At 37.4% G+C, this 26,954-nt stretch overlaps 1 protein-coding gene across 12 annotated transcripts in view; it reads left to right on the forward strand.

Annotated features, from left to right (window-relative positions):
- Positions 1-26,954, forward strand: part of KALRN (kalirin RhoGEF kinase) — a 927,260-nt gene that overhangs the window by 523,434 nt on the left and 376,872 nt on the right. For all 12 annotated transcript variants that reach the window (XM_051985449.1, XM_051985462.1, XM_051985457.1 and 9 more), the window contains 2 exons: positions 3,508-3,703; positions 26,163-26,329. In XM_051985449.1, coding sequence (XP_051841409.1) covers positions 3,508-3,703; positions 26,163-26,329 — 363 coding nt within the window. The remainder of the gene's footprint in view (positions 1-3,507; positions 3,704-26,162; positions 26,330-26,954) is intronic.

Raw genomic sequence — 26,954 nt, forward strand, 5'->3', positions numbered from 1 at the left:
TAAGTGGCTTGTCCAGAGTCACACATCTAGTAAATAAGATTAAATTTGAATTCAGGTCTTCCTGACTCAAGACTCAGAGCTCTATCCATGATCACCAGCTGTCTTGATTTTGTGGAAATTAAAAAGGGTAACAAAAAAGAAAGATGTCCACTTCCTATTTAATTTACTTCATTTTCAGCAGCTAGATGTCATTGTAAATCAAGTTAGGATTAGAAAGACCTGAGTTTGAATTCTACTTCTGGCAATTTACCACCTATAAGGCTGCAGACACATCATGTGAGATAGTACCTGCAAGTAACTTTATAAACTTAAAAGCACGATATAGTTGCTAGCTCTTACTACAATTATTTTCAACATTAGGCTCTATGTCTAGATTCATACAAATTTATTTTAAGCTTTGACCATTTGATGGAATAAAGATGTTTAAAGAACTTCCATGCTTCTTCTATAAAGACGCTCCGGCTTCATGAAGAAGGAAAGACCCTTCACTTACAGTCAGAAGACCTGAGTTCAAATCTCAGCTTTGAAGCTTACTTGCTCTGTGACTTATATAGGATTAGTAACCTTCACTCCATGAAGAAAGGTTCTTTTGCCTTACAAAGGGAACAATACTTTTATAACCTTTTTTTATAGGGAAAATGTAGAAAAAGCACATCGGAAAACAATGTGCTATAGACTAGTGAATGGTGATTTATAGGCTTCCCTCATGTGGCTGAAGTCCTTGTTAAACTCTGATTTTACTACCCTTAGTAAGACTCCTTTTCCTGTTAAAAGTAGAAAAGCAGGGAATGTTATGAACATCGTCCTGCCTGACGTTCGTTCTGTTGGCAATGCAGCCCTGGTATCCAATAGCTGTGTTGTCCACTTCTGTGACATACATATTGCTGGGGTTTTTCACCTCATTGTTCTGAAGTAACACCTAGTCCAAGATCTCATTCCAGAGTTCTATGTGAAATCTAACTAAAGGAGTTAACTAACTAGGACAGGCCAACTGGGGCTTTGCATCAGAGTGCCAAATATTTAGGTCCTTTGTGGTCCTTAATGGCACAAAAACAATAGAGCTAAGTATCCTGTTAGCAAGAGCAAATATTGAAACAAGAACTTGCTAAAACTGAAAGCCTGGATAAATCCCTTCCTTGACTAACACTCCCTCTCCTGACCAGTAAAGTACATGCTTCAAGGCACCTGGCCCCATAGAATATTTGTCCTATTTACCTAAGGCATAAAAATCCCTGTTCCCTCTTTTATATCTGTTTCCCCAGTTGTCCCTACCTATTTTTCTTCTTTGGGGACTTCTTTGTCCCTTAGAACATCCTTTGTTCCTGTTCCAAGGGGTAGAACTCTCTTGTCTAGGTAGGTAAGCTCTAGGGTAAACCCCATCATTGCAGTGGTATTTCTGAGAGTCAGGACCTCTGTTCCTGCCTTTAACTTGCTATGAATTAACTACCTCAGGAATTTCCCTCAATCTTTCCATATCTCAGTTTGCCACAAAACCCTACAGAGTAGTTGCAAGGATAAAATGAGGCAGAAGTGAAGCTATCTCAGGGTGCGGAAAGTTAAAAGTGGTATGAGATTTTAAAGTAATTTTTTTGGTATTCATTCAAGATACATTTTCATGGTTATTATGTTTAGAGTACTTGTACAAAGGGCCATCTGGGTTTAAACATAAGATGAGGTTCCTACCCCCAGGAAACATTCCAGAAGCAAAAGCATATATGAGGGGGTTAAAGACAAGAGTCCAAAGGGAAGACTAATTAGCAAATTCATCAAGTAGAACAATGTTGATATTTCTGTTCCCAGCTCTCAACACTTATTTGTTTGAATTAAGGTCTTTTATCTCTTCATTAGAGTCATTAGTATCTTAGAGTAAATGATCTCATAAAATTATCACCACCAAAACCTTGCTTGGGGAATGGGCTGTTCAAGAAAGTCATATTTTCTAGACAATTGAGAGTTTACCCTTTTAAACACCAACACTTATTTTACTGTAAACATTTATCGATGGAAATCATACTAAAATTACATGCTTATCTCCCTCTTAAATATGTAGTTTAACCTTTTCTTGATGACTCAAGGTCAGCATTATGAATAGCAGTTACTATACTGTGCTATAAATATGATGAAAATAGAATAATATTCTCAGAGCTTATAAAGATGTATACCAAATGACCCCAGATTACTTTGTTTATGAGTTTTTCTGTTTGCTTTTTATTGTGTTTCTGTCACTTTATGGCAATTCAATGTAAAGCAGTAAATATTTATTTAGTGAAGTGAGCCCTGGGCTAGACACTGAGACTATTTGTGGTACATTGGAAAGAATACCGACTATAGAATTAAAAAACCATATTAGAACACTGACTACAGAATTAACTCAAACTATTCAAGATCTGCTTCATTGTTTCTTAACTCACAGCAGCCCCTGTTGGTGTGTTAGGTCAACAAAGTAATACCTCTCCATTTCTACAACACCCAACCATGAACACCACACTCTCTATGAGTGTTATTTCCCCCTTTTAGAATGGCAATCCTTAGAGGGCAGGGACTGCTTCCTTTTTTGTATTTGTATCTCTTGGGCTGAACAGAGTGCCTGGTAAATAGTCATAGCTTAATCAATTAATTTATTTATTAATGAATTACTGAGGGGCGGCTAGGTGGTACAGTAGATAGAGCACCAGCCCTGAAGTCAGGAGGACCCAAGTTCAAATCTGGCCTCAGATACTTAACACTTCCTGGATGTGTGACCCTGGGCAAGTCATTGCCTCAGCTATATAATATATATACAGCTATATATATATATATATATATATATATATATATATATATATGTATATACATATATATAATATATACACACATATATTTATGATTTTTTATTTAATATTTAATATAATTTAATATAATTTTTAAAAATTATATATATAATTTAAAAAATAATTACTGAGTACTATGTGATGGGAAGGAAAAGGTCATTACCACTTGACTATAGAGAGTTGAATGAGAATAAAGACTGGTCTCCTCAAAAGAATCTGGATGTTAGGCCAGGAGTCAAGAAGTTATTGTTGTTATTGATGGGTATCCAACTCCTCAAGACCCCATTTTGGGGTTTTCTTGGCAGAGATACTGGACTGCTTTGCCATTTTCTTTTCCAGCTCATTTTGCAGATGAGGAAACTGAGGCTACACAGCTGTAACAGTTGAGGCCAGATGTGAATCCACAAATAAGAATTTCCCCGACTCCAGTTCTGATGCTCTATCCATCTAGCTGCCCAGGAGCCAGGAAAATCTGAGTTCAAATCCAACGTCTGCCATTTACTAGCAAGTCACTTAACCACTCTCATCCTCAATTTTCTCATTCATAAATAACACTTACCTCCCTGAGGACCCGTACTATATGTGTAGCATTTTGTAAAGCCTGGGCTGCCCCGTAGATGCTAGCTATGATCGTGGCCGTTACTTTGGCCATTCTTGTTAAGCATTCTAAATTATACGGATGCTGCTTTCCCCAAAGGTGACGGCGGAGCTGGACGCCTGGAACGAGGACCTGCTGAGACAAATGAATGACTTCAACACGGAGGACCTGACCCTGGCGGAGCAGCGGTTACAGCGTCACACGGAGAGGAAGCTGGCCATGAATAACATGACCTTTGAAGTCATCCAGCAGGGCCAGGACCTGCATCAGTACATCATGGAGGTCCAGGCTTCAGGTAGGACTCCTGGCGGCCTCGTGGCTGGCGTCAGGATGAGGGGAGGGCTAATAGTGCCCATTGGGCTCCATCTGGCATCATCAATTAGCTCAGATTTTTGTTTGTTTATTTGTTTTTGACATTTCTATAACTTAAAGAAGACAGGAATGGCTGAAATGTATTCAAAAGATGTCGATTTCTCAGGGTTTTGTGAGAAAAACACTTGTCAGTTTATATATGTGATGCTGTAATTATTGTCTCTTTTTCTATATATATATACATATATTGTCCCTTTTTCAATATATATATGTATATGTACATATATATGTGGAAGGGAACAATAATATGTATATATGTAATATAATATTGTATAATATGTAACATCCATGTTTATGTATATATGTATATAAATGTGTGTGCATGTATGTGTGTGCATGTGTATATATCCACGTGTATGTGCATGCAAACATACATATATATGCAGATCCAGAAGATATATTTGAAAGATGGAAAGTAGTCTCTGAAGCAGACATTAAGGTAAGGATGCAATGGGGGTGGGCAACATTGTGACTTGGAAATGCCTCCCACAGAAAGTAGGATTTCAGCTGCGCCTTGAAGGGAGCCAGGAAAACTGAAAGATAGTGGTATGAAGGCAAAGCATTCTAGCCACAGGATTCCAGCCCACCAAAAGAATTTAAATCAGGAGATAGCAGATCATGTTTGAGGAATAGTATATGTGGAACATGGATGTATTTGGAGCATAGATTTCATGGAAGGAATAAAATGTAAGGAAAATAGAAAGGGGTAAGCTGTGAAGAGCCTTCAATGCAATGTCAAACAGGGCTTTGTCACTGGTCCTAAAGGTAATGGAGAGCCACAGCAGTTTAATGGGTAGGGAGATGAAATGTGTCAGGTTGCAGCTGTGTGGAGCATGGCAAAGACTGGAAATTCCAAGGCCAACTAAGTTTCTTATAATAGTCCAGAAAAGAGATGATGAAAACCTCTACTAGAAGGATGTGTGTTTGTGAGTAGAGAGATATTATGAAAGAGGTAGTGAGAGTCAAAATGGCTCCATTTGTAGAGAGGGGAGCATTTAGAAGTAACAATAATACTTTAAAAATCTTAATAAAACTGGTATTTTAAAAAGAAAGAAGGGATAGTCCTTCTGTGGAAACTAGAAGAAGATAAAATTTTAGCAGCTAGGCTGCTTATAAAAGAACTGGGTGATAGCAAGTATGAATTATAATCAAAATGGGAACACATATTCCAGTACTGGTTCTCCATCTTCAATAAACACTTTATTGTGTTTTGATAAAGTAAATGTAGACTGAATATTGGGATAGTTTAATAAATTGAATTCAGTGATTAAATTAGAAGACTAAATTGTTTTTTTTCCAAATATTAATTAAACTAAATTAAGTTCAACAAGCATTAATTAAATTCCTACCTTGCAGAGTACCATGCTAAGTACTAAGTATCTGAAGACAGAATGAAAAATAACTCCTACTCTTAGGGATCTTACTTCTATTGGGGAGGGAAGGAAGGAAAGGTGTTACATTCCCACAGGTAAAGGAAAGATCATTGGAGGAGATTGAGAGAATTTAAACAAGGGGGAAAGAAGATAATATATACCCTATAGGAACTAGTACTTGAGGGATGCCAAAAAGCCATATTGGAAAGAAATATAAAGCCCAAGTCACACTGAATTTTTACAAAATGAATAAATATTTAACTAATATGGCTCCATAATTAGATATTGTGTTGACATAGTCTTTTTTTCTTACAAGACTATATATACTATATGAAGTGATCAGAAATGGATATGGTTTTAAAATAACATTAACATTTTAGAATTTCAATAATGAAATCTCCTAAAGTAAATTAGCTATACTCTATTTGGTAAAGAAAAACGATCTAAAATATATATGTGGAAATGTGAAACATAACTTCTTTTATTTTTATGAATAATCTTCAAAGAGAATCAGTGTGAAATAATGGAATGATTCCAGGATATCTGACTCAGTTGTACATCTCCTTGCCAGTAAGACCTTAGGCAAGTGACCACTCCACTAGGGCTGAACAGTTCCTCAGCTTTGGAGTTTTTACAAGACTGATTCATGGCTTGTTACTTATAAAATCATAGAATTTTAAAAACCAGAAAAATGTTAGATGCTATCCAGTCTTGCACTTTCATTTTTTCAGAGGTGGAAACTGAGACACAGAGCAGTTATAAATTATAAATTATAATTATTGCCATGTGGTTAACATTTGAAGTTTGTAGGACATTTTGCATGCATTTCCTCTTTTGAACCCTACAACAAGTCCATGAAGTAGACACCATAGACATTATCGTTCCCATTTTAAAAATGAGGAAATTGAGACTCAAATTAAGTGGTATACATGGGTCATATGGTTTATTAGTGTCAAAGGTGGAATTTGGATCCACATTTCCTGAATTTAGGACCAAATTGTTTGTCACCATCTTGTTACTTTGGCCTTTATTAAACAAACATAATCTTGGATCGTTAAGATGAAGACAAAAAAGTTAAATACAACTTCATATTCTTCAATTAATCTAGTAGCATGCTTGTCTCAGTAAATACCCCCCAAATACTTTAAATGGTAGTGTTTAAAAGTTGGAAAGGACATTTAGCACAGATGGGCTAGCATAATTGACACAGCACCCCAGGGGGTTTCTCCTCAAGGAATAGTTTTTTTAGGTATATAAACAATCTAATTTTGGTGGTTATTAATAGCATAACCTATCTTTTGGGCTTTGAGTAGTATCCTGAGCTGGCAATGGCAAGGCCTACCCTAGAGATTGGTGAATTATGTCTGTACTTTTCTGGGGACAGGAAAAGCAACATTGCCCTGAAATTACTGGCACAACACTGGAACTGCTCCCAGGAAGGTTACTGTGGTTAACACCAGTAGAAATCAGTGGATAGGAACCTTGTTCACCACAGTTTCCTCATCTATAAAATGAGCCGGAAGAAGAAATGGCAAACCACCTCAGTTATTTTCACCAAGAAAGTCCCAAATAGAATCACAAAGAGTTGGACACCACTGAAAAACAACTGAATTGTTATTCTATTACACCTATTCTTCAATTGATAAGCATCTCCTCAATTTCCAATTCTTTGCCACCACTAAAAGAAAATATTTTTGTACATGTAGATCCTTTTCCCTTTTTTATCTCTTTGGGATACAGACCTAGTAGTGATATGAATGGGTCAACAAGAATTTTTTTTTAGAATTCCTGCCTTTGTCACATAAAAAAATCGTGAAATTTAAAAAAAAGAGAGAGAGAGAGAATTGCTTGGTATGGGGAGAGAAGATTATGCAAAAAGTAGGAAAATAGGATGATTTACAATAACAGCAGGCCTTTAATGGAGGCAAAGGAGTTCATAGGATAATAATAAGAATGATAACTAACATTTACATAACACTTTAAAGTTTCAAAGTAATTTACAAATATTTCATTTTATCTTTACAAAAATTCTGGATATTATTATCCTCTATATTACAGGCGAGAAAATTGAGATTAAAAGAGATGAAATAACAAGATCAAAGACTTTAGAGATGAAAGAAAACTTAAGAGATCTAGTCCAAGAGTATGACAGAGTTGAAAGTATGCTGATTATGTGGAGTTAGCAGATCCAGGTTCAAATCCCAACCTTGAAATTGACTCTCTCTGGAATCCTTGGACAAACCATCTCTCTCACCTGGAGTCCAATTTCCTTGGCTATCACATGAGGAAATTGGACAAAAAGTATCTCAAATGTCCTTTTTCAATATGTTATCCTATGATTCTATGATGTAAAAATCACAAATATTTAATGAAAAATATTCAGTAGCAAAGATTAGTACAAATCTTTTGATTTTTTACCATTTCACTACTTGATCAACCCCAAATGGTGATTTTTTGAGCAGAAAAGAAATATATGGGGACAGAAGACTACCTCTCCCCTGTTTCACTTCCTGTCAATTTTTTCTGCTGTCTATGTTATGTTGAGATTCTTTCAGGCAGAACAAAAAATATCAGGTATCCAGGACACAGGGAAAGAAATGCAGGGCTAGGAAATGGTCCTAGGGACCCTGGGGAGGAAGTTTCTCCCCTTCTCCCCTTCCAGAGTGAATGTTGTGGGAAAGACCTTTTTCCCAAAGAGGAAAGACCTCAGAGACTATTATCCTTAGGAAAGGGAAGAATATTGGGATCTGCTTATAGCTAGGACTACTTGTACCTGAAAGGGCTAAGTAGGTGGCCCAACTCCAGGCATGTGGGCTGTCTACCCACTTCTGATTTTGTTCCTTTTTTTGAGCATTGTTGCGAACAGCTTGATTGGCCTGTTTCTCTCAGGGATGAGACTTTCTGTGCATCTCCTCCCACTCTAGTGAAATGCTCCAGCTTGCAGAGGAGATGAGGTTCATTAGAGAAAATAGAAATCATTCCCAGGATACTTAGCTTCCCTTTCTAGTGATTTCTTCCCTTGTTCCTTGTCCTAGAAAGGGGAGAGTTAACATGGAAGGGGAAGGGGAGGGAAAAGTTTAGTTTTCTTCTAGCCCTTGCCTGGAAATCATGACCCTGTGGTACCATCCTGGTCACCAGGACCTCTGCATATACCCAGGTGACAGAGACACTGTCCAAAAAAGACCTGAAGTTAAGTCCTGCCTCTGTCACTTCAGGTGACCTTGCACAGCCCTCCCTCACTTCAGTCTAATTTACTTGCATGTCATGACTTCACTTCCCTGACATCATGGTCCTCTTTGAGAATCAAGAATAAGCAACCTCTGACTAGAACTGGCCCATAAAGGAAGTGGTCAGGTGGGAAACTTCCTCCCTCTCTCCCTCCCTTCCTTTTTTCCTTCCTTCCTTCTTTCCCTCCCTCCCTCCCTCCTTCCTTTCCTTTCTCTTTCCCTCCCTTTCTTCTTTCCTTCTTTCTTTCTTTCATTCTTACTTTCCTTTATTTTTCTTTCCTTCCTTCCTTTCTTCCTTCTTTCTTTCATTCTTTCCTTCTGCCTTCTTTCCTTTCTGCCTTCCTTCCTGTCTTCTTCCCTTCCCTACCTCTGTCTACATAGGGTATCATATCCTTTCTTATAGATGCTCTTAAAAGCTTTGTTTTTCTTCTTTCAGATCTCTGTACTCTTCCTACATCTCTTGGGGTTTAGTAGCTAGATTTCTTTCCTAAGGATCTAACCTTAAACCAAAATCACTCTGATTGGCCACCATAGGTGTCAGGCCAAGCCTCATTTGGTCATTTTTGGGTCCTGATTGATTGACTTAAACTGAATGTAAATACCAATCATTTCTGCTTTGGCCAGAAACCCTGAGAGTCTTTTCCTTCCATGTTTATTTATTTAGATTTTTTTTTTTTTGCTAAATGAAATAGGAGATTCTTTTCCTCAATTTCTACTAGGCTTAATCACTGAATGAGTGTGGCCTTAGTCAAAGTGAGACCTGATAAAGACCTTAGCTAAAAAGGTCTCTCCCTGCATCCAGGGCCATCTCCAGTCACCCTGACCTGTATCTGGCTCCTAGACCCAGATGACTCTGAAGGAGACAGTGAGGCAGGTGACCTTGCACAGCTTCCCTCACTTAAATCCAACCCACTTGCATGTCATGGGTTCATCTCCCAGAGAAGGACAAACAACAGCAACAACAACACTCCCTAGCTCTGAGGTCTCAAACAGAACCATCCACAGTCTAAATGTACAGACTGCTAAGGATACAAAGGACTGAAACTAGACTCCCAGTCTCCAGGGAGTTTAAACTCTAATGGGGGAGGTAACAGGTAAATAAACAGGTACTTGCCTGGCGGATAGGAGTCCTACTGCTGGATTTGTTGGGAAGGGCGACTTGTAGAAAATGGTCTTTGAACTGACTCTTAGAGGAAGCCAAGGATTCTAAGAGGCAGAGGGAGAGGTGGGCCCTCCAGGCATTGGGGAACAGCCAAGAAAAAGGCCTGGAGATGTGTGAGCAATAGCAAGATCACTCAGGTTGTTGTGAGGACCTGAGGAGATGACATAATCGTAACCAGGGTCTGCCGTGTGCATGTCGGCTCTGTGCTCTCAGTGCTGGGGGCTGTGCTGTGAGAAAGCAGCATCTAAAGAGCCAGCTTTGGGGACAGGCTGGCCTGGGACACATGCTAATTAAATGAGTAAGTCACAGATTTCAATGTTGTCAAGCAACACTAAGAGTATACGTTACAAGGAAAGAAGGAAACAAGCATTTATGGAGCACCTTCTGTATGCCAGCCACTACTAATAGTTCTTATGGCCCTCACAAGAATCCTGTGGAATAGGCCATATTGTTCTCCCAGTTTTATGGTCGAGAACACAAAGAGATCAAGTGACTTGGCCAGGGACACATGGTTCTCCGAGTCTTCCCGACTCCAGGCTGGGTGCTCTCTCCACTGAACCACCTGGCTACCTCCTAGGCAACCAGAGATGAAGTTATTTTCAGGAAGTGTAGGAGAATGGGTTTGAACTCCCGCCTTCCTGACTCCAGGCTCAGGGTTTTATCCATTGTGCTGCCAACCTCAGGTGGATTGCTCTGCATTGACATTGACAGTAGAAAGTCCGTATATGGATGAAACCTCAGGTGTGGACACGACCTGCTGTGCTCCTAAAAATGGCAGTAGGAGGGGCAGTGGGTACAGAGTGAGTAACGGAGACACAGGGCTGAAGTTGGCCCCTGGCACAGATATAACCAGTACCCAAGCTAAACATGGACAAATCTTTCAACAAATAGATGTGTCAGCACAGGAATTTTAGCCCTTAAGTGAGCCAGAGAACCCTGTGTCACCCCCAGCCCAGACATCATTTCCCTCCACTCCCAGGGCTGCCTCTTCTGATTGCCATGACAGTTAAGTGGCAATGCCTGGGAGCAGGAGGACCCAAGTGCCTTTCTCTAGTTTCAGCTAAGATTTCATTAAGAAATAATAACATTCCCTACAATTAAAAATTGAATATCAGGACCACCTTACTCTTTTTTAACATTCAATTTTAATTTTTATTTTAAACTTATCAACCAACCAAAAGAATTCTAATTTGCCTACCTGTAGGTTGTGGAACAGAAAAAAAAAATTATATATGAAAGCACAGGTGTCTCCATTGTTTGCATTGCTTTTCTTTTCAAGTATCTGATGAGTTCAATCTATAGCTTCCAAAGCTGTCCTGCTTATCTAGCTTTTTTAAATAAACTTTCTTCTTTTTAAATGATGCTTCTTTTGTTTTCTACCCTTGCACTTCTATCTACCTTCATTAGTTAAAAAAGATAGACAGACAAATGAATAGATGATAGGTAGATAGATACATAGACAGACAGACAAATAAACAGAGTTAGCATTTATATACAACTTTTACAAATATTATCTCATTTAAGTCTCAGAACAATCTTGGGGTGGAGGGGTAAGTACTATTACCATTTTATAGATGAAGAAACTGAACCAAACAGAGGAAAGGGGAGGAAGGAAGAAAAGGAGAGACAGAGGGAGGGAAAGAAGGAAGGAAACAAAGAAGGTAAGAAGGCAGGAAGGGAGGGAAGGAGGGAGGAAAAGAATGAGGGAAGGAGGGAATGAGGGATGGAGGGAAGAAAGGAAAGGAAGGAGGAATAAAGGAAGGAAGGGAGGAAGGAAGAAAAAAGAAAGGAAAGAAGAAGGAAGGGAGGGAGGAAGAAAGGGAGAGAGGAAAAAAAGAAGGCAGTGAGGACAGATCTTATAATTATTTCGCTTTTTTAAAAGTGCTCTTAAGATCTCTTCTAGCTCTATGAGAAGAAAGCAGCAAGTTATAAAGATTAGTAAAGCACCAATATTCTGCATAAACTGGCTTAGGAAGATATTGAAGATAAGAGAAGCCTGGAAATATACAGTGCCTTCCCTAGCTGCTCAAGTCTCACTAACTTGGTTATCTAAAGCAGTTTATCTAGTTAATTGTCCTATATAGACTTCTTCCAAATTTCAAGGGGCAGCCTCTACTTCTAGTAGAATAGGATTTCTCTAACAGACCCGTTGTCATCCCACTCCTAAATTTCATGGTTTTGGAATCTTTCAGGAGATGATTTATTCTTCCTCTGGGACCCCTAATTTTTTGGCAGCATCCAACCTGTTACATTTTGAGTTTCCTAGTTTGTCTAATTTGGGCGATCCTTTGGATATTTTTAGTTTAGTTTTTTTGAAATATATTTTTTGATACACAGTACACATTTTTTCTAGTCCTACAATTGTGTTTCAAAATAGCCCATTTGAAGCCTGGAAATTTTTAAATTCTGAAATAATTTCTGTTGTTCTCCTTTGCCTTTCTCCTTCCACCTCCCACGAATACCTGGATTCTTTCCTTTTCTATACTTCAGTTAACCTCTTGTCATCAAGGATTCTTGGTTTCTCATCACCTGAGAAAAGGTCAGCACTAATCTTACTGTGATAATTAATCATGAAACCAGCTTAAAACTGCAGTAAGACTTTTTGGACACACTGTATATACTTACTCCATGGTAAAAATAATTGTATATGTTTTGATTAAAACTACATTTCAAAATTAGTGTTAAGTAGACAATTTGCCTAGAAGTGGATCATATTTAATTTTAGACTTCAGTATTGTCAATGTTAAGTATTTACTTCAGTGCGGGCTTCTCTCTTGATTAAAGACATGAAAGTATTTTAGATTTTCCACAAATGTGCTTTAATGTTACAAATTTATACAGTGCATGACTTGGAACCAACCTCTTCAATATGCGCTAATAATCTTGATCAAGGTAGAAATGTTTATTCAACTCAGCCATTAACCTTTGGAGTGGGAGTCAAAATAGAAGCATGGTATATGAATTAGATAATTGGCTTTTCCATAGTCAAGATTTCAAACAACTGTGTTGTCTTTATATAGAAGCACAATGGAAAGAACATTAATCTGGCATGGGGGAAGATGGGGTTCTATTCTTCACTTCACTCTGGACTACTTGGGTGAGCTTGGATAAATGACTCATCTCTCTGGACCCCATTTTCTGTGGGTGTATGATGAGACAAAAGGATGAGAGAATAACTTCAAATTCCCTTCTATGATTAAATTAATTAAAACGTATCAATACTAAGAGCATTTTAGTAAGGAGAAAGTACTTCATCCTTTAGGGTCTTATCTCTTTATATATTATCTTTCTTTGCTTCAAGAATATGGTATTTATATTTTTACTGGGGACTAGCTGCAAACAGTCCATCTTCAATAAAATGACTCTTTTATCATGCAGTTCATTGCTCCAGCATTAAACTCAGGTCATAAGATTATATGACTTAGGGATAAACTGGAACTTGGGTATCTCGTCTATTCTTCCGTTATAAAAAAAGAAAGTGAGATCTGAAAGGCTAAGTGACTTGCTCCACCTTTTCTTTCCCAATTTGCCATAAACAACTGTCCCATACCTTAAAAATGACTCTCTTATAATCCAAAGTATACTTCATTTCCACTCATTTATTTCTTGAGATGTAGAAAGAACCAGGTGCTTGCTCATTTCAGTCCAAATCTCAACAGAAAATGCTTCTAATGTGATTGATTCCACCTAAAAGGAATGTTTTCTTTAACCAACAGTTGATAAATTGTTATTTTTAGAACCCAAATCACAACTTTAAACAGAAGATAAATCTGACATTTGTATTTTTTATACATTTTCCCTTTTTGAACAAAAATGGAGGTGAGCCATCTCTTCAAATTCTGTTTGGAATATGGTTGGATTTCAGAATTGCTTTTATCTAATTTTAATAAAATTGACTAATTAACCTGGTTATAAACTCCCACCTGTCAAAATATCTGAGAGTTTGTAATGTGAATAAAAGAATATGATAGAAATTCAGCAGTTGGTCAGAGAATCCTGAAAATTGTGTGTGTGTGTGTGTGTGTGTGTGTGTGTGTGTGTGTGTGTGTATGTGTGTGTGTGCGACCAAAATGCTTTGGGTCTCTCAATTGTAAGCCAATGGACAAAGTACCTGGGGCTTAAGTAGTCCCCTCCTACTCTCCATTTGCCTTGTTTCTTAAACTCCAGCTTCCCAGGAAAGAGCAACCATAGCCAGTTGTTCCTACGTCCTTCTGCATGTGCTTGCTGTCTTGCCCTATAAAAGAATTTCTCCTTCCATTTGCATGTGACAGGTATAGTCCATAAATCCTTTCAGTGGATATCATTGTGTGTACCACTTAATATTACTGATGAGAGAGGATCTAGTATATCCAGTGGACTATTGTTTTCTAACCATGGCAGTTCAAAAGTTGAATTAAATCCTTACAGAATTTCTCTTATTTGGAAAGAAACTGTTATACTTCCAAATGCATTCACCCTAAATCAGTTTCCTAGACTTATGTTAACAAAAATTGGAAGGATAAAAAATTAGTAAGGGCAAGAAGCAGTCAATAGCCTTAATGGGGGCATTATTTTTTCTCCCATGCTACAGGCAACATCAAAGAGAGCCCAGATCATTGGAATAATATTCCTGAACTAGCTTCTGTTCAGTGACTATGAAACTGATTTGTTGAGAAAAAGGAAAGCAAGATGACCAAATTTGAATTTTTTGTGGTAGATCAATATAGTTGGGGGCCTGGGGCATGGAGGAAGAGGAAAGATACCTCTTTCTTGCACGTCCTTTCCTCTGTATTTGCATTTTCCTGAATTGTGTGTTTCTGAGAAAGTTTTATGTGACATTCTTGGATATATGTTACCTGAAGTCTTGAGCACATACACCAATGAAGGTTTTGGGCAATGACATTTATCGTAAGGTCAGAAGCAAATATTCTTGACAGTATCATCTGATCTCCTCCCTTTTCTCTTGGGATATCTGTGATAAAAGTCATAATACCTTTGTAGTCAAAAACTTTTGTATTTTTATAGCTTTTCTAGAATATCAAGAGTTATAGAGACCTGTGGGTCACGGTAGAAAATGTAATATTCCCAGTGGCTGTTTCTGAGGCTTGAAAAAGTTCAATGACTCCCTATTACCTACAAGAGAAAATATAAACAATTTCCCCCATTATTCTAGAACATCCATATTCAAGCTCTAACTTGCCTGTCCAACATTCCTTATTCCTAATGTTGCTTCCCTTCACACATTTTATGCTCTAATCAAATTGAACAATTAGGTGTTTCCTAATACTGTCCTGATGTAGGTTACCTAATACTAGTGATATTTTGGTAATTCTTTAACATCCAGCTTTTTTTCAGGAGGATTTTTAAACTTTTAAATTAATCCAAATTATTAACATTCTTCTCCATCATTTTCTTCAGTCAAAACAATCAACAAAACAGTAAATCTGATTTGTAACATTTGTCAATTTCCATAGTATAACATCAACTTGCTGCTTGTGATTCAGATAAATTCAGGGCTGTAATAAGTAATTTTCGTGTCCATAACAAGAAGCACCAAATATTCCCTGAGAAGGAGCTCAGCCTTTAGAAGAAAAAAGTACATAGTAGTTTCCTATTTTAAATAATTTTTCTAGCCAAATTGCTAGAGAATAATAAGTGCTTTATGCACTCTCTCAATTGATCAGTGTGGGAACAAATTTTGACTTTTCCCAATCTATTTATGGCTTTGGATAAATCGTACTGCATAAAATGCAATATACCAGCTTTGATCTTTTCTCAGTCTGTATTGGAGATATTCTATAGAGTGGAGGTCTTCCCACACCAAAGTTCCAGTTAGGCAAATCGCATCCCAAACTCTTGGCATCCATCCTCTCCTATTTTCTTGATATTGTATGCATTGTCCGCTGGATCTGAAACACTCTTCCCTCAAATCTCAGGGTATTGCAGATACTGGTTGCTGGGGTCCTGTGTGGCACAAGTCTGCCTTCAATTTTTCATACACACACACACACACACACACACACACACACACACACACATTTATTTACAGATATATAGAAATTTTCATCTCTTCTACCCAGCATTCTGCTCAGCAAATTGTAGGTACGTAATAAATGTTTATTGAATTAAATGAAATCAAATGGATTGAAACATATGGATATCAACAAAACTACATGCATAGATTTATACTGGGAAGTATAAATTTTCCCTTCTCTTCGTTTCCCCCTGCCCCAGTCTCTTTATTTCACACGTTAGAAAACTGAGGCACAGAAAAATTCAGTGATTTGCCTGCGATCTTAGGGTACTGGACTGAAAGCTTTCTCTTCTTTTAAAAGCCAAGTCAAGTTTCACCTCCAATTGGAAATAATATTTTTCTTCTGGGATTTCTCATGCTACTCTGTGTGACCAAATGAGATCATATTTATAGTGCATTTAGCACAGTGGCTAAGTACATAGTAAACACTTAATAAATGCTTCCCTTTTCTATATACTTCTTATATTCTATTTATTTTGAATTGGTTTTATTCTCTTAATAAACTATAAGCTCTTTAGGACGGGGCTATGACATTTTTCATCTCTTCTATCCCGTATTCTGCTCAGCAAATTGAAGATATTTAATAAATATTTACTGAATTAATTTAAATCAAGTGGATTGAAAGAGATATGATTAACAACAAAATTGCATGCATAGATTTATACTTGGAAGGGACCTCAAAGGCCATTTAGTCCAGTCGTCTTATTTCACAGATTAGAAAAGTGAGGTACAGAGAGATTAAGTGAGATTAAGTGACTTGCCTGAGATCTTAGAAGTATTAAGCATGAGGGGATTTAAAATTCAGTTTCTTTGAATTCAGAGTCAATGCTCTTTTCACTGCTCCAAAAATATCCACAAGATTAGCTATTTACACATTTAAATAGCGATTTACATATTAGAAAGCTAAAGCTAATATTTATATATTAATTACATGTTTACAATAATAACACAATTGCTCATCAATTATATAATTACTAATTACATATAGTTGTTTATTACATATCTAATATTGACATATTAGATAGCTTTTAATTCTGTTGCTGAGTTATGTCTCACCCTTTTGGGATTTTCTTGGCAAAGATACTGGAGTGGTTTGCCATTCCCTTCTCCAGCTCGTTTTACAGATGAAGAAACTGAAGCAAACAGACTTAGGTGACCACACAGCTAGTAAGTGTTGAAGGCCAGATTTGAACAGTAAAATGAGTCTTCCTGATTTCAAGTCCACTATTCTATCTACTACTTTTCCAAGCTGCCCCATTAAATAGCAGGGGTTATCTGTACAGTTTGCCTATTGAAGCAGCAGGGCTTAGTGGATTGATATCCAGCCTCAAAGTTGTAAAGGTTCAAATCCTGCCTCTGACACATTCTAGCTATGTAGCCTTGGATAGATCACTTAACCTCTCAGGGCTACAAGCACATCTCTATAGGCTATAGATTGCTTATCAGTTTCCATCACTTGGATGGAGGTGGTTTCTTTACCAGGAGTGCACTATAAGAATGAAAAATCACAGATCTTGTCCAAAAAGCAGATAGACAGGTTTTTAGCCAATCTGTTAATAACTCACAGATAAGCAAATTGTTTCAGTGTTCATTAAGTTGAAAACAGAAGGCCAGATTCCAAAAGAATAGTATTAATCATGTCCGACTGTTACATTTTATAGCTGGTAAAACTGAGGTCCAGGTAAAATATATTATTATTATAGCATATAATATCATGTAATAATACTATTATATTATATGATATTAAGATATTATATAAAATATATTATGTCCAAGGTAAAATATCTGGTGTGTTCCCTGTTACTAGCTAATGTAGTGCCCAAATCAGGAAGATTTCAATCCCAGTCTCAGACATTTACTAGTTGTGTGATCTTAATTTCTGCTTGCCTCAGTTTCCCCATCTACAAAATGGGGTTAGTAACCACACCTAAGTCCCAGATTGTTATAAGGACCAAATGAGATAATAATTATAAAGCTCTTAACCTAGTGCATGACACATTGTGGGTGCTTAATAAATATTTATTTCCTTCCTTCCCCTCATCCCCGTCTCCTTAAGGTAAAAACGGAAATGTCAACATGGGTACAAACTATTCATGTGATGGAAATTAATGGACACTCTCTACTCGGCAGTGTTTATCTAGAGAATGCAATTAGAGGAAAAATAGGTTTTTGGAGCAGTGATAGAGTGAGGGGGAATCCCTGAAGCTTCTTATTTGTTAAGGATGAGGCTGAAGAGAGTCATCATGTTTATTGCAGTCAATCCACAGTGTTATTCCTTTTATTAAAGTCACTGAAATATGTGATGAGGCATCAGTCTAACCCATCTCTTCCCAGATGCAGGTCTGACTGGAATCGGGATGAAATGAGATGAGGCAGAAAAGTCAGAGGGAGAGCTTGTCTTAGGATCACATAATAAGCAGGTGCCTGGTCCCTGCTGATGAATTCTCACACTTGGAAAATCTATTTGCATGTTATGTGCGATGGGGGTGAGCCGTAGTTTCACCTAAAAAGACATACTAGCCTAGTCTAGCATACTAAACACGAGGGAGAGACAGGGAATGGAATCGGAGTGGAATAAATCAGCTTGGTGTTGGGCAGTGGAGAAAATCTCCAACTTCCACAGATAGACCATGAATTAGATTTCCAGACAATCAACATGGAGATCAGGGGTCACCCCAGTGCCCTAAGAGCTAAAAAGGCTGGGATGTTTCATTCTTTTCTATTTCCATCTCAAGCAAGAGAATATCTCCCTTTGCTTGGTCATTGAAAAAAGCAGCTAGAGGAAACTGGTAACTCAAAAAATATCTATGTATATCTACGTGTGCACACACACAGAGGTATGTATATATTGCATAAATAGGTTCACATTTAAAGCCCTTTATATATATATGTGAGACAAAGAAGAAAGATACATGTATATATATACACACACAAGTATGTATACTTATAAATATATAAATTATTTGTGTTATAGATGTATATTTATATCTACATATATACACACAGAAAAGTGTATATGTAAATAATAAATGTTTATAAATACATATATAAAAATACACATACAGAGGTATGTTTATGTATGTGCATATACCTGTGTGTGTATATACATCTCTGTATGTGTGTGAATGTCCTATATCTATACATATATATATATATATATATAAATACATCCCATACACATATCCCCCATATATAATATGTGTGTATACCTCTGTATGTGTGTGCCTGCTTCTGCATTTATATTATTTATATATATATGTCTGTGTACAAATATTATATATATATGTGTGTGTGTCTATATGCAGATATTATATATATGTCTCCTCTGTCTCACATAGATATAAAAAAGGAATGCTTTTTGGAAATATGGAGTTTTTGGAACATTTTTATTAGAATTATTAGAACATATTGAAACTTTGACTACATGAAGCCAATGAGGGAAAAAAGAAAGTATCTTTGTCTTTGTAGGGAGCATTTGCAAAGAAGCATGTTTTCTGTCCTTAGAAATGAAATCCCTTTCAAATGAAATCCAGAAAATAAAATTAAAGCCAATGAGGATTTTTTGTAAAAATTAATAAGATTTACCAGTTATAAAAGAATCCTCCTCTAAAAAGTGGTTATTTGAATTGGTTTTCATAGGGAACTGGAGATGTGGGAAGAGGTTGAGTAACTCCTGTGGTTAGCTGGTTAGCTAATAAATGTTTAACAACTAGCTCTCCAAAGGAAAGAATAATGTATGTACAATACACTTTTAAGTTTAACTGGCATAATTAACATTTTCCCCATCACTTTCTTAATTCCAGACCAAAGGTGTCAAACTCAAATAGAAATGGAGCCATTAAACTGCACATAAGGATCCCTGTGGGCTGTATTATCCATGTTTTATTGTGTTTTTATTTATTTTGTTAAATATTTCCTAGTTACTTTTTAATCTTTTTCAGCTGCACTAGGGAGTTTGGTGTGTTTGACACAATTGGTCTAGACAACTAACAAAACAATAAACCAAGCCCTACTTTGCAGCATTTTCCAGTTTCTGGATGTCATTGTTCACTCTAAAAATTTAACGATCACTTCTAGAGCCCTGCCAGAAGTAACTAATCCTTCCTCCACACATGTGCTATACAAAGAGGCAAAAATAGTTTAGGATAGTGGAGAAAGGACAGGCTATTGAGCCTGGAAGATTTGGCTTCAAATTCTGCCTTATGTACTCACTAGCTGTGTGATCTTGAACAAACCTGTCTTCTTCTCCTTCTCTCTGTCTTCTCCTCCTTCTCTCTGTCTTCTCCTCCTCTTTTTACTCCCCCTTCTCTTCCTCCTCCTCCTCCTTCATCATCATCATCATTATCTCCTCCTCCTCCTCCTCGTCTTCTTCTTCTCCTTCTCCTTCTCCTTCTCCTTTCTTTTTTCCCTTTACATTTTCTTCTTCCTTTTCTTCTCTTCCTCACCCTCCTCTTTCTCCTCCTCCTCAATTTTCTTTTCCTCTTCCCCCTCCTCTTATTCTATTCCCTCTCCTTTCCCTGGGCTTCAGTTTCCTCATTTGTAAAATGGACTAATCATTTCTATATTTCAAATTCCATGGGGATATAGTAAAACTAAAATGAGATAATGTGAAAGTAATTTTAGAACTTAAAGCATTATGAAAGTCAACTATTATTGGAGCACTTATGATCATATAAAAAGCTATAAGCTTACATTCACAAGGTTTAGTACTGGAAGGGAATTTAGAAATTATTTGACCCAACTTCCCAATGCATAGAAGTAGAAGTTGCAGTTCATTCTATTGTCCAATATCACAGACCTAGAAGTTAATAGAATCTAGATTCAAATATAGCTTGTTCTAACTCCAAATGGAGTATCCTTTTATATTTCATATTTTGTCTTTCATAATTTTGTCATCCCTGAAGAGAAGTGGTTTGCTTGGAATATTGAGTATGGGAGAAAAGTCTATCTAACCACCCTCTAGTAGAGAGGATACCATGAGAACCTTATTCTGAGCAGTTCATCAGCCTGTCTCTTCTGATCAATCCATCAATATACATTATTTAGACAACTTATTATATACTGAGGTAGATGGCATAGTGGATAGAAAGAGCTATATCTGGAGTCAGGAACGCTCATCTTCCCGAGCTCAAATCTGGCTTCAGACACTACGTGTCTGAATAAATCACTTCACCTTGTTTGCCTCAGTTTCTTTATTTGTAAAATGAATTGAAGAATGAAATGGTAAAGTGGGAATGGTAAATCACTCCAATATCTTTACCAAGAAAACTCCCAAAGGGATCACAAAGAGTTCCATATGACGGAAACAACTGAACAACACCAGAAGACTATATACTGAGCATTATGCTTCTGATTCACTATCATGATTATCTGTTAACTTCTGTATTGTGGAAATGATAATTAATTTCTTAGAATGTAACCCACAGAATATCAACTCCTTGAGAGTGGAGGTTGTTACTGTTTTTTTACCCTTGTGTCTCTGCTGCCTGTCACATAAAAATTTTTTAATAAATGCTTATCAGTTGCTTGATTGACTCATCAAAAGAAGAAATCACAGTAGGGGAAAGAACTCTCTTTGGAACTCTTTCTTGTGTAACCTATATTTTCTACACTTCAGAAGGGAATCTTTTGTCATCTTTAGGGACATGGTTGAAGTCTCATTAGCAGTTTACCATTGGCTGCTCAGCCGTAAGACTGAGTAGAGACTAGGATTCTATTTTTGGTTGATTCTGTTTTTTGTCAGGGATCTTAAGAGACGAGGGGTCTCTTATATAAGATATATATATATATATCTATATGTGTGTGTGTGTGTGTGTGTGTGTGTGTGTGTATCATTATATAAGGTAAGGACCCTCAATAAATGGTGGAGTGGGCTAGGCTCAGATACTGGTTGTCAGAGAGAAGTCAGGTGTTTAAAACCAGGTGAATCAAGGTGGAGAAAGAACAAATCCCTGCATAGAGATTGATAGGCAAGCCAGATTCAGATCCTACAGAAATAATAAAGCTCAGAAGGAGTTCAGTATCACAGAATCAGAGATTTGGAAATTTAAATGTCATCAAATCCAATCATTTTGGATTATATAGATGAGGAAAGTGAGACCTAGAAATGTCCCAGGCTACCTAGAAGATAAGTGTCAGAGGCAGGATTTGAAACTAGGTCCTCTGAACAAAATGCTCTTTTTTATGCCTGTTGCTGAGGGTCCTTTTCACAGGAGTGGAGATCAAACTCAACCAGAGAAGGGCTCTCGGCTGAATCTGAATCTCAAAGGCACATCACTGCTCAGAGCCCTCTGTGCATCTTAGAGGAGCAAAGGTCCCCTCATAAAGACCTCTGACACATGAATGAACTCCTCATTGGTCATCTCCAAAGGTCAGAAGCCACAGCCACATAGAGCAAACACAGAGAGGAATACTAAGGAGCAGCAGAGTATTGCCTCAAATACCAGTAGTTGGAGCAAGAGTGACAGACTCATCAGAGCCAGGGATCATAGAATAATTACAATAACAACATTAAATAATGCCTACTATGTGTCAGGTACTGTGATAAGCCCTTTACAACTAATTATTTTATTTGATCCTCACAACAACCCTGAGAGTTTTGTGCTGTTATCATCCACATTTTATAGTTAACAGAGGTTAAGTGACTCACACAGGATCATACAGCTAATATGTGTCTGCATCCAAATTGGAATTCAGGAATTCTTAACTACAGGCTCAGTGCTTTATCTACTACACCAACATGCTGCTGGAAGGGACCTTTTAAAGACTATCAAATCCAACTCTCATTGTACAGAGGAGGAAGGAAAACCCAAAGAGATTAGTGACTTTTCTATAGTCACTCAGATGTAAATAGAAGAGCCAGGATCCCCTTTGCACTGTACCAAAAAGCCACCAGGAGACCAGATACAACATGTCAGTAGCAAAAAAAAAAAAAAAAAAAAGATCCTTGACAATTAAGCTGGCTTGTTATCTTAGTATCCAGAGCCTTACTGTGTATATTATTATTCCCAGCAGGAACAGCCCAGATCCTGCCGACAATCGAGAGCATCTATGTTAATCAGTAAACTAGCAACATTTATTAAGCACTTAGTATGTGCCAGGCAAGATACTAAGTGTCATCTTGGTTCAATACAAAGAAAGACAAAAATTGTCCAAGTTCTCAGTGAGCTCGTGTTCTAACAGAGGAGATATGTACAAATATCTGGGGACATAGAAGACAGAGTGAATAGAAAGGAAAAGAGCAGGGCAGAGGGCCAATTTCTGTGAGTTTAGTAATCCAAGGTACCAAGACCGAGTTGGCTGTTTATTTATTTAGTCTGAAGAGTTGTCAGTTAATGTTTTCTGTCATTTGGGTCTTAAGAATGTAAGTGAATGATGGGCAAAATTTTCATTGCTTAGGTAAAACCTTAACTTTGTGATTTTCCTTTAAAAAAACACATGCTTTTGATACATGCTGGTTTTGGGCAGTGTCTTAATCTCTCTAAGACTCTCTGTCAACTCTCTAACACTATGAGTAATGGAGAAAATGCCATCTTGCATTGGTAGAACAAATCTCCTCATTCAGAAGTTCTCTGTATCAGTGTATCATAGTCCAGTACCTATCCTTTAAAATTAGAAAGCATTTTAACATACTTCATCTATCTGAGCCTCACAACAATTCTATAAGACAGCATAGAGGCAAGGAAGAGTAGGAAATCTGTATCTGTATCTGTAATTTCATTAGTGTAGAAGATGCTTATTGAAGAACTCATATATACAGATTGGAGCTGTATGGCACAGTGGATAGAATATCAGCCCTGAAGTCAGGAGAAACTGAGTTCAAATTCAGCCTCAGACACATATAAACTGTATGATCCTGATCAAGTCATTTAACATCACTTGCCTCAATTTCTTCATCTGTAAAATGATCTGGAGATAGAAATGACAAACTAAGCCCATATCTTTGCCAAGAAAATCCCAAGTAGGGTTATGAAGAGTTGGACATGACTAAAAAATCTCAACAACAATAAATTAAGAGCAATTCTATGATGAAACCTTAGAAAGTTGCATGGGGACAATGAGATAAGGTTTAGTGTCTTGCTCAGGTTTACACAGCCAATGTGTGTCAGGGGGAGGACTTGAACCCAGTTATTATTCCCATTTCTCATGTGAGAACACTGAATCTCAGAGGGATCCGTGGTTTGCCATGGGTCATAAGCTAGTTAAGTGTGAGAGTCAGAATTCAAATTTAAGTCTAACCACATCTAACACTTGTGGAACACTGTCTTTGACAAGCAGACAGTATTCCCTGCATTTGTGGTCTCAGGAGAGGAGGTCATGGGTGTAATGAGACTGTAAAGATATTTTATGGACTCTCATTTTCCCTGTTTTTGTGAGGATACTTTTATTGGGCATTTTTCTACATTGTTTTTGAACAAGCACGTTTGAAATGGAATGGAACATTAGAGCTTTTAAGGCATCTTAGGGAGGTTGTCTAGTGCAATCCCTTTCTTTTATAGGTGAGGAAATGGAGGCTTGGCATGATTAAATGGCTTCCCAAGGTCACACTATTAATTGGTGGAAGATCTAAGACTAGAAAATTGACCTGACTTACTTCTTGCTTCTTGTGCTGTACCATGATGTCACTTTAAGAGGTGCTTTCTCAGTGAACACAAGCTGACTAGTTATTATTAGTCTGTTATTCAGGAATTCTAACCCCTCTTTTCCCTCTCTTTAATTATCTCTACCTAGAAGAAAAGGGCAATGAGGTGGTGCTGTGGATAGAGTGCTGGGCTTAAAGTCAAAAAGATTCATCTTCTTGAATTCAAATTTGAGCCAGCTTACTAGCTGTGTGACCCTGGACAAGTCACTTAACCCTATTTGTGCCAGTTTCCTCATCGGTAAAATGAGCTAGGGAAAGAAATAATTAACTATTCCAAATAGTTTTGTCAAGAAAATTCCACATGTAGTGATGAAGAGGTGGATGTGACTGAAACAACTGAATAGCAACATCTCTGATGAAAAAAATATTTCCCAGATGAAGGGTATTTCTTGATGGTGGTAGTATTATTTGTAGTATCCTTGGCAAATATTCTGAATAGGATAACATTATCTATACTTATCCAAAGTGAATGACTTGAATGTTATGTAAATAACTCATTGTACCATATTTTCCAGAAAGAGAAGATAACAGACTTCTGAGCCAGAAGGAACTTTAGATACCATCCAGTTCATTTTGTAGATTAGTAGACTGAAAAAGTGAAGTCATTTGTCCAAATACAGACAACTACTTAGTGGCAGACCTGGGACTAAAACCATGTTATGAAGTGCACAGTGTAATTTTTTTCTTCTTATTTTGAGATAGGAAGCTAATTAACACTTTATCAGTCAGTCAATATGTCTTTTAACTGCCTAGTCTGTTGCTGGTTTTGGGACTAGTGACTCTGCTTTTAAGAAGCAAAAGGGGGAGCAGAAAACAAGTTGTATACAGACAAACACAAAAAATATACTAAGTAAAGACAAAGAAATTGGTGGCAGAGGCAGGGCTGTTCACTCACTTGGAAGATCAGAGATCTCAGATGTCATTTTAGTTTTCATGACAGGAGAAAACTAAAATTTATAGAATTGTCCATGGTCATATACAAGTAGTTAGCTTTGGAGGCTGGATTTGAATCCAGATCACCTGGTTCCAATGGCAATGCATTTTGCACCGTATCCAAAAAGGCCTCATGTAAGAAAGAACACTTAAGATGAAAATGCTTTTTGAAATACACTTCACCTGCAGGACCAGGAGATCATTATATATTTCAACAACAATACTATATGATGATCAATTCTGATGGACGTGGCCATCTCCAGCAATGAGATGAGCCAAATCAGTTCCAATGGAGCAATAATGAATTGAACCAGCTACGCCCAGCGAAAGAACTCTGGGAGATGACTATGAACCATTACATAGAATTCCCAACCCCTCTATTTTTGTCCGCCTGCATTTCTGATTTCCTTCACAGGCTAATTGTACACTATTTCAAAATCCTATTCTTTTTGTACAACAAAATAACTGTTTGGACATGTGTACATATATTGTATTTAATTTATACTTTAACATATTTAACATGTATTGGTCAACCTGCCATCTTGGGGAGGGGATGGGGGGAAGGAGGGGGAAAATTTGGAACCAAAGGTTTGGCAATTGTCAATGCTGTTAAATTACCCATACATATAACTTGTAAATAAAAAGCTATTTAAAAAAAAAGAAATACACTTCACCTATGAAAGACTTTGCGTGGGAGTGGGGGGAATATTGCCTCTATCTCTAACAACTCTCAGTAGCCTAAATTGTGTGCATGTATACATAACACACACATAATACATACATGCACATGCATATGAATCACATTTGTTTATATGTATACATATGTGTTATATACACATATATACATAAGTATGAGTATGTACTATAGACATCTGTCTAACTGCTGAAGAAGAAAAGAGATCAAAGAAGAGCGTGAGCTATGGAGAGAAACAATTCTACAGAAGAATAAGCAAAGCCCAGATTGACAGTACAACCTATGTGTGGTCTCTAAGGTAGTCCTGGATTTTTAATTGTTTTTTGTTTTTTTTATCAGGCATCGAGTTAATCTGTGAGAAGGACATTGATCTCGCAGCCCAAGTACAAGAGCTCCTGGAGTTTCTCCACGAGAAGCAACATGAATTGGAGCTTAATGCAGACCAGACCCACAAGCGTTTGGAGCAATGCCTGCAGCTCCGACACCTCCAGGCTGAGGTCAAACAGGTCAGCCTGACCCTGGCATTTCTCTGCTCCTATGTTCCTGATGAACTAGACAGATGGGAAGAGGGGGCAGGGTGGACACCTTCTTTGTTCACATAGGTACATTCTATGTAAGGGCAGATTACAACAGATCCCACTGAGCAGATTTATTAGTAGCTTACTATTTGCTTTAGAAAATGATTCCCATATATCTAGGGTGGAGGAGGAATAAAATACAATTTTTTTTAAAAAGAAAAAGAAAAAAATAGGATTCTCCAGAATACTTTTCAAAAACTTGGCTTCTCTGGAACATTTGTTGATTTAGAGATCTATGATTTGATTGGGCAGCTAGGTGGCACAATAATAGGGAACTAAGCCTGGAGTCAGGAAGACTTCCCTGGCCTCAGACACTTAATTAGCTGTGTGACTCTGGGAAAGTCACTTAATCCTATTTACCTCAATTTCCTCATCTGGAAAAGGAGCTGGGGAAGGAAGTATTTTTTGCCAAGAAAGCCCCAAATAGGTTCATGAAGAATCAGACACGACTGAAAGTACTCAATAACAAAAAATAGTTGATCAATTGGTGAAGTCACCTGGAGTGAGGCAGGAGGGAAGAATAGCACCAAGGACAGCACCACTGAGTATTGAC

This window comes from Antechinus flavipes, chromosome 3 (genome assembly GCF_016432865.1).
Source record: "Antechinus flavipes isolate AdamAnt ecotype Samford, QLD, Australia chromosome 3, AdamAnt_v2, whole genome shotgun sequence".
Lineage (NCBI taxonomy): Eukaryota > Metazoa > Chordata > Mammalia > Dasyuromorphia > Dasyuridae > Antechinus > Antechinus flavipes.